The sequence below is a fragment of the Hippocampus guttulatus genome, chromosome 8 (assembly GCF_054856545.1).
Source record: "Hippocampus guttulatus isolate MCC_2025c chromosome 8, RoL_Hgut_1.0, whole genome shotgun sequence".
NCBI classification, from domain to species: Eukaryota; Metazoa; Chordata; class Actinopteri; order Syngnathiformes; family Syngnathidae; genus Hippocampus; species Hippocampus guttulatus.
Genome location: NC_141268.1, coordinates 18,209,264 through 18,218,639, shown reverse-complemented (window position 1 = coordinate 18,218,639; position 9,376 = coordinate 18,209,264). Strand labels below are relative to the sequence as shown.

Genomic DNA, 9,376 nt, shown 5'->3' with positions numbered 1-9,376 from the left:
AATTGAGTGGCAAAAACCACTTCTGAGAGAGAACATGAACGAAAGAGGGCAAAAAACTACGAGGGCGTAGTTAAACGTTAAATGACCATCATTTGCATAAATCTCATTTATTGTGAAGTAATTGTAACATGTATTTGTTACATATTTTGATGCATGTTTATGCTTCATAAAACATTTATGTCTGAAATTTGGGGGCCTTGGAACGGATTAGGGCATTTACATGGAAAACGCGTTTCTACTTACAAAATTTTCTAGTGAAGAAATTTCTTCCAGAACATATTAATTTCGTAAGTAGAGGTACCACTGTATTTAGCCCAGGAATCACGCCATTTCCACCAACACGAAGATCATGGTGTACAAGTCTGTCGTACTCCCGACCCTTCTCTATGCCGCCGAATGTTGGACCCTCTACTGCAGCAGCATCAAGAGGCTCGAGAGGTTCCACCAAGGACGACTCCGATCTCTCCTCAACGTTTCCTGGGAGGAGAGAGTGACCAATAATGAGATCCTTACCCGGGCTGGCCTCACGAGCATCGAGGCCATGATCACCCTGGCCCAACTGCGGTGGGCCGGCCACGTGCAGCGGATGAGCGACGACCGTCTCCCGAAGCAGCTCCTCTACGCGGAGTTGCTGGAGGGCACCCGTCCCCGCGGTGGCCCGAAAAGACGATTCAAAGACCAGCTAAAGGGTCATCTTCAGCGGTGCCGGATTCCCCCGGCACAGTGGGCTGACCTGGCCGCGGATCGGGCGAACTGGCGCGGGGCTGTGCGGGGCGGGGTCCGGGTCCTCGAGACTCGACGCATCGCTGCGGAGGAGGACCGGCGAGCGCGGAGGAAGGAGAGGGCCCGGCAACCGCCCGGCCCCCCAACCCACTTCTGTCAATCCTGCGGGCGGGGCTTCCAGGGAAGACTGGGCCTCCACAGTCATCGGAGACACAAGCACCGGGAGCCGTCGCCTTGTCCTGGGGGCCGCATTCCTCGATAACGAGGGCCTTCACCGACCGACCACTGTATTTGCCATGTGTTTTTTGTGAGACAAAGCCAAAGAACATTCTTCATTTATAGTCGCTCCGGCCGGAAATGTTGGGGTTCAAGTCTGGCTCCCTTTCATTACATGACATTGACAGAGGTAGTACGTAGGTTGGGGGAGTTATTTGTTACTGGTATTCATCCAAAAGGAATCAAATATTGTATGTTCATACTTACATATACTTACTACACATTGCAACTGCATGTCAACATTAGCCTCATTGCACAGCTTGTTTTCCGCATTGATTCCCCCACTACTCCACCACTGGTCCGCTGCACTATGGATGCACAGTACTTCTCTTGACTTGCCAGGCAAATTAGACATGTCAATTCTGATTCCAGCAGAGTGCAGCCACTCAGAGGAAAAAAACTTGACCCTCCCTTGTCTTAATGGGCTTTTAAGTACAACACTTTATGGTTTATAATGTAGAGTAATGGTGAAGTCTGGGATGGCTGGAGCAAGGCAGACGCTTGTGTTAGTAGACTGCAATCCAGCAGGCAATCTAGCTCAGATTGATGGTTGCTTGGCCCGCAAGGCGTGTCAATTAGCAGACATGCAATTTGAGTCTGGTCTTTTCACATTCGCAAACTGTTCACATGACCAGTTTGGCACCTTGAAGAAAGATTCTTTCGAGGAGTCTAGTAAGATCCATCCATTCAGAGGGTGTGTCACTATTAAGTCATCCACAGTTGTTCAGAGTGGCTGCACTGACTTTGTGGTTAATGACACTCAACAGTGACGGGGGGAACCCATTTTGGATATATACTGAGGTCCCCGGGGGGACTTGTGGATAGATGACCTGATTTCTAATTTTCTCTCCTGCTTGAGCTGCGGACTCTTTTCTAAGGCTACAAACACAAGAGACACGGCAAAGGAGGAAGGCAGTATGATTTGGACTGGATCTAATTGGATTTTATTTTCCACTTTTGAAGGAGGTATGAGTGGCTGAAGTTGGTATTCAAAACATTCAGGTGAGTGAGTATAGTCTCAGTGTCCTTCACGTGTACAACATTGTCGTGTGTCTGATGGCACGTACACGCACCATGTGCATATGTCATAAAAGAATCATTTTTGGAATGCTTTCTAATACGACTGGCTTTGGCTAGGAAATACTGTCACTGTAGCCTCTATGTGAATCCTCTGTGGGACCATTTCTGATACTGCTGCACATAATTTCGCTGCCATACTCGAGCTGTTGCCAAAATAATTGTCAAATGAAAGGGGACTGCATGGAGTAACGCGTCATTAACGAGTTATTTTAGGACCCCAAAATAAGGTCGCTTTCTAAATTCACCTTCGAAGTATTCTTTTTTTTTTTTCTTTTTTTGCACTCACCCACCTCCAAATAAAAAAAACAACAAAAATCTAAAGCAGTGTCTCAATACTTTCATTACTATATACAGTATAATGTAAAATTTCCTGTATTTTTAATAATAATAAAATGAGTAATTATGCATTTATGTGTTTTTATTTTGTAGTTTTTCAATTCCTCAACTAAATTCCAGTAGTATCAATCTATTTTTGAGTTATCTTCCACAATTAATATTTTCTTTGGCATAATAGCCGACCGCAAATATTCACAGACTGTAAATGAGATTTGTCAATACAAACATGTATTGTCATGCTAAGAGATGAATTTAATTTTGCAAAAATGAGTACACACCAAGGAAAGTGGGAGTTATAATTCTATAAATGTAGTGGATAATACTGTATTTGTCAGACTTTTTTTTTAATTTTTTTTTTTACATTGCTGTGATTAAATTTCTATGCCATGCTTGCAATTTATTTCTCAGGAGGGCAGCCATGGCTAACCTGCAGCAGGAATACCCTGGAGTCCTCTTGGGGATCCTTGAAGAACTGGACAACCTGCGTCAGTCGTTGACCTTTCAGGACCTTTGTCGTATGGTCAGCACCCGCTTTGACCTGGAACACCTCATAGAGCTCAGGAGTTTGTTGTTTGCTGCAGCTAGTCGGGACCCCTGTTTTCCAGCCACTCTTTTTAGGGATCGGGTTTCCACCAGGGGACAGGGGCTGTCACCAATAGGTGTCGCTGCTGACATTGTCACAATCTTTAATCTTATTCAGATGACGGGTGGGGCCACTGACGACAGTCAACCAATGAGAGCTCAGGCGGTCCTGCCTGCGGACCAGTCCCCGCATCCCAGTCTGCCCGGGATCCACCAGCTGAACGTTCCTCGCAGGGAGAGAGCCCGCACTCGCTCTGATTCCAGTGCAAGCCTAATTGACAACCATTTGCTCTTTCCACATTCCAATTACTCAGTACGCAAGCGGGGCAGTCTTCCTCCCGATCCTATCTCATTTGTATCGCCCCTACCCGTCAGGACACGGGCGGTATCTTTTGACTTGCCTCACACCACCCTTTTGTACTCCAGCGGGCAGATCCCCGGCAAGGCCATGAAGGATATTTACTTGCCTTTGGAAACGGACAGTGAATCTAGTGGCGATTCAGCTCCACTTGAGGTGTTTGAAACCGAACAGGAATCAGCAGTCGACCAAAAGAGAAACATCTTCAAGAAGGACTTCCACAACCAGCCGCCTCTCGTACCACAGGTGACCGTCAACAGTGAGTCTCCCAGTCCTAAGGGGGAGAAAGGCTTTGACAATCACAGCTTTGAAACGATCCCTAACCCTTACCCTTCACCCACCACAGTCCAGCAGGCGCCGGAGCAGCAGACAAAACATGAAAGTCTGGATGACCTGCAGGACTCCACTTATTTCGGACCTGGTTTGATCCCAGAGCGGTCCCCGAAACACTTGCACCCTACCAGAAGTCAACGGCCCCTCTGGAGTAACAAAAGTCACAGTCTGGAGGACCGGGTCAGCCCGGCTCATGCCGGTATGGGACCTGAAACCCGTGGTGTAAAACTGCCGAGGCGATCGAGGCTTGCGATAAGCAAACTTGGCGGTTCTTTAGGGGGTGAGATTGGGGACGGTGAATTTGATGGGATGAAGGCTCAAGGAACCCAGACTGACCCTCCGGACACCAGGCGTCTCCGTAGCCTGGTGCACGCCGACCGGCTGTCCTTCATGACTTCTTTAGATGACCCAGACTTTGCTGATGATGACATTAGTGCCATCTTCCGCTTTTTAGATGACATAAGCATGTGTGGATCTACAGGAGTCCTGCATCCTCTCGATGGATCAGGGGGTCTCAACCAGGATACTCCAGAAGCCAGACGGGGCCGCCTCGGCCAACTCCAGAGGCTTTTCCATTCTCTGGAAAGCAGCGATGATGGACTAAAAGCCAGTGTGTGTAAACTGCTGCTCCGTATGAGCCAGATTGAGCGACAGTTGGAATCACTGAATGATGTCAAAGCGGAGATTTCCCAGGTGTTATCGGCTTTGCAGCGACTGGATGAAAAGATCCCGCAGCCTGCTGTTGGTAGTGGACAAAGCAGCGGTGGACGATGGCTGGAGCCCCTCAGCGGCATCTCCTCCTTCATGAGCCATCCTATTACCCCCTCTGAGTCGTCTGAGCCTCAACCTCTCTCTGTATCAGAGCATCTCTTTCCTGCAACCAGCACCAATAGTCTGGACTGGAACAGATGGAACACTCCTGGGGAGCAAACAGAAAGTGGCAAATGTCAAGGTGACCCAAAAATGGGGAAAGACACAAAATCTCGTCATGCCTCGACAAACGAGACCGGGGAGAGAGGGCCATGTGAGTCTAAGCAAGCAAACGTGTCAAGCATGGCAAAAGACTGGATGGTGTCTTTCTCCAAAATTAAAGGTGGCAAATCTTCACACGGAAAATCTGGGCAGGTGGAGTATTGCTCTAACTTACGCTACTTGGTGTGCATGATCACAGAGAATTAGAAAGTAACCTCAGAGGTTTTTTAGGGATGCTGGTCCGCATCTAATATGTTATGTACTATGCTATATTCCATGCATAAAATTGTGTAATTTTAAAGAAACATCGTAAGACTTGGGCAGCGATTGGGAGGGGGGGGGGGGGGGACGACGACGAATGGTTAGCATGTCTGCCTCACAGTTTAAAGATTCTGGGTTAGAATGTTGGCTTTGGCCTCCCTGTGTGAATCTTGCATGTTCTCCCTGTGATTGTATCGGTTCCCCTCGATTACTGCAGCATCCTCCCACGTTCCCAAAACACGCATCGTCAGTGAAGTGAAGACTCTAAATTGTTCATAGGTGTGAATGCGAGCCTGAATGATTGTTTGTTTTAGTGCACAGCCATTTCCTGGTGATTCATCCATGGTGTACCTTGCCTCTCTCCCGAATTCAATTCGGATACCTGCAGCTCACCCGTGACTCATGAGAACAAGCATTTTAGAAAATGGATGGATACATTGTAACATTGTTAAGTCCTACAAGTGTAAATATTTATCAATTTAGCAATTTGAAGGTAATGTAGGGCACAGTATTTTTTTAACATTCTTAGTGTGAAAAAATTTACTTCTGAAAATGTAAAAAACAACAGAACTTTCCGCTTTATGACAAAGAAGCTCCTGGTCGCACTGACTAAAAGTACTAAAATCACAAAAAAAAAACCAACAAAAAAAAAACGGAGACAAGATTAGCTCAGATTTAATTGTCTGTTGCTGACTTTGCAAGGTCTTGCATGTTATCATTATATGGAAATTACGAATTGTCAAGTCTCCAGTCTTCTAGTATATATATATATTTGTATATTTCTCTTTCTAGGAAGACCAATCAAGCAGAACTGCAAAACTTCTCTCCCAGAAGTCGTCCAGCTTGGTGGAGCAAATGTTTAGCTCGTCCTTGTTTGGCAACAAAGAAAGCAGCCTGACTGGTGGCCTCACTGCAGGGAAGATTATGGACCCCAGACTGGCGGAAGGGAGAGGAAGATCCGTTTGGACTGTAGACGACCGAGAGGCACGAGTCTCCCCTTTTGATTTACAGGTACATTGAAATGATTCTTAATTGTCGGCGGTTTCCAGATTGTTTTGTAAAATGAAATGATTGTGTCATGCAGGCCCGTGATTCTCTGAACCCTAACAACGTGGAGTTCTGGATGGATGATATCTACACTCCGGGCTATGACGCCTTACTCAGACGGAAAGAGGCTGGCCTCCGCCGGGCCAAAGTTTGCAAGTTGTTGGCACTCATTGCTGTTGCACTAGCTATCATTCTCATTATTGTGATTCCCATTGTCACCGTTCGATCATGAGCGGTTGCTTTGTGACATTGTGCACATCTACTGTCAAGTTTCTCCTATTGGAGACCAAATTCAAATTCAATTCAGATACTCTCTTTAACTTTGGAATTGGGGCCTCCATCTGTGAATGCTACTTAATGCTATTTAACACTGAGCCATTATCGCAGATATATGAATGCCTTGACAAGTCACTCCCGAAAGCTCTCTGGCTCTCTGTAATCATCATTGTTTCGGCTTTCCCTTGAAAAATGACATATGACGTCTATATGTCTCATCAGCATGAGTTTCAAATATACAATTTTCTCTTTGTTTTTGCCTTCTGAAACCTCATCTCAGCTATCAAAACTACAGAATGCATGTGGTATACCTGCACAAGGAATATATTTGCATTTTAGGGTCGGTTTTCAAGAAGAGAATGTCTTGCTGCTGCTAATGTTGGTGATAAGGAAGCGGAAACATTTTCCAGGAAACTCTCTCTTAGAGGGAGTTTCCACTTGTAATTCGATTGATGGGCTGTTTGGAGTGCATCCTAGAACATTAGCTTTTCCCTCGACTCAGTCAGCCGAGGTTTTTCCCAACATGCCGACTCAATAACAATTTCATTTCTCCTCCCCTCACAGTGACGAATGTGGTTTTCACTGTGGTGTGAAAGTCCATTTTGTTAAAAGTTCCTGTTAACCCAAGAGCTATAGACTGGCTTTTGGTGCCAGGCTGTTAATAGTGGTCAAATGTGTTCAACAAATACATCAGAATCAGAATCAGAATCATCTTTATTGGCCAAGTATGTAGAACACACAAGGAATTTGTCTCCGGTATAACACGCTGCATTAGTATCATCGTAAACAACAAATCATTGAACCATTTTAGAGTAACCAGTAGCAGTATTTGTAGTACAAGAAGAGTGACTACGTCAGTGACTGTTTAAGGAGTTAATGGCTAGAGGGAAGAAGCTGTTTAAGTGTCTACTGGATTTGGTGCGCATGGATCTGTAGCGTCTGCCTGAGGGGAGTAGCTGGAAAAGGTGGTGGGCAGGGTGCGGGGGATCCAGGAGGATTTTCCGTGCCCTTGTCTTGATTCTTGCAGTGTGCAAGTCCTCAAGAGTGGGTAGGGCGGTGCCAACGATTTTTTCCGCCGTCCTAACTGTCCGTTGAAGTCGGATTTTGTCCTTTTTTGTGGCGGCCCCAAACCAAACCGTGATGGAAGAACACAGGATTGATTCGATGACTGCCGTGTAGAACCGTCGTAGCACCTCCTGTGGCAGGCCATGCTTCCTCAGCAGCCTCAGGAAGTACATCCTCTGCCGCGCCCTTTTCAGGATGGAGATGGTGTTGACTTCCCACTTCATGTCCTGGGAGACTGTGATTCCCAGGAACTTGAAGGTCTCGACGGTTGACACGGGGCAGTTGGATAGTGTGAGGGGCAACTGTGGAGAAGAATGTTTCCTGAAGTCCACGATCATCTCTACAGTCTTGAGCGTGTTCAGCCCGAGGTTGTGTCGGCTGCACCAGAGCTCCAGCTGCTCCACTTGTTGGCGGTACGCAGACTCGTCGCCGTCTTTGATGAGACCGATGACCGTGGTGTCGTCAGCGAACTTTATGAGTTTGACAGCTGGATCTGTTGAGGTGCAATCGTTTGTGTAGAGAGAGAAGAGCAGTGGAGAGAGGACACATCCCTGTGGGGCTCCAGTGCTGGTGGTGCGTATTGATGATGTTGTTGCTCCCAGTCTCACCTGTTGTGTCCGTCCCGTCAGGAAGCTGAGGATCCACTGGCAGATCGTAGGGGACACACCGAGGTGGAGAAGTTTGGGGGTGAGGAGTTCCGGGATGATGGTGTTGAACGCAGAGCTGAAATCCACAAACAGAATCCTTGCATAGGTCCCTGTGCTGTCGAGGTGCTCGAGGATGTAGTGCAGACCTATGTTGACCGCGTCTTCCACAGACCTGTTTGCCCGGTAGGCAAACTGGAGAGGGTCCAGCAGGGGTCCGGTGACGTTCTTTAGGTGGTTCAGCACAAGGCGTTAGCAAGACCCTTATTGTTCACTGTTTGGGGGGATGGCATTCTATAGTTAGTGATTGCTTTCAGGCCATTCCATACAGATGCAGAGTCGTTAGCAGAGAACTGTGAAACTGATTTTATTAACAGTACACCTTTTCTAATCGCTTTGTGATTAGAAGCTGCGGTATGTGTGTTTGTATGACTTATTTTGCATGAAAGACACCTTCATCATTCACTCTTAGAAAGTCAATGAAATCTACAATTATTAATGTTATGTGAATTATACTGTATGTTCACCCCATGTTCATCATTTGATATAATGGACTTACTTCCTTTCTGAATTCCGATATTTTTGATAGAATCACTGAGGTTACATTTCCAAAACATGTTCCTTCTTTCCAGATCTAAAAAAGTTGCCTCTTGCTTTGAGTGCACAAATATACACAGGGTTTAATGAGAGTGTGTTTTGCTTCAGTGCATCCTCCTAAGTGGATATACATCTGCCATGTGTTCCCCACGAGAGTGTTTGTGGATCCATTACCAATGTTGCCACTAAAGAGGTCGAACTGTGTAGTCAGCACAATATGCAGGTGCTTTCTCTAAAACTTGTGTGCATTAGAGCCTCTTATTACCCTTTCTCCCCCTGAGATGCTTTCATGAATTTTAGACATTGTTGTTGCATTCTCAGGTAAATAGGCACTTCTTGTAAATGAAAAATACGATAAATAGAATATTGCAGCGCAAGTTGGCGGCTGGCAGCACTTTGTGAAAATGGCACATATTCGTTCATGTTGCCTGAATGAAAACGGCAAAGTGGGGTGATGCCTTTGCATAGCATTATGTGAGATGATTTATATGAACAATAAAACATTGGCGAAAGAACAAATGTGATGAAAGACAAGGCTACATGTATTAAAGATTTCATTTCCCCCCCATCCATCCATTCTCTGTACCAGTGATACTCAAATGGGGGTATGCGTACCCCGGGCTCTGTGAAGGCACTTTGCGGGTTATGTAAGATTTTATAATATATTTTAAAAATAGCATCCATGCAAAAAAAACTAAAAAAATGTGATCACTGCAGTTACCTCACTGCCACCAAGAATAACAAATATCCTCATTGAAGTACAAGTCCAAGTGTCTCACTAAATGCTGAAAGAATTCAGCAACAATGCAGTTATGTTTAATGTTGA

General features: G+C 45.9%; 1 protein-coding gene across 1 annotated transcript; it reads left to right on the top strand.

The window, feature by feature from the left end:
* The first annotated feature begins 2,833 nt into the window (after window positions 1–2,833).
* Window positions 2,834–6,491, top strand: minar1 (membrane integral NOTCH2 associated receptor 1). The gene is made up of 3 exons (XM_086118306.1): window positions 2,834–4,813; window positions 5,714–5,932; window positions 6,006–6,491. The coding sequence occupies exons 1-3, from the start codon at window positions 2,834–2,836 to the stop codon at window positions 6,198–6,200; spliced, it is 2,394 nt and encodes a 797-aa protein (XP_085974432.1). The 3' UTR covers window positions 6,201–6,491.
* The last annotated feature ends 2,885 nt before the right edge of the window (window positions 6,492–9,376 follow it).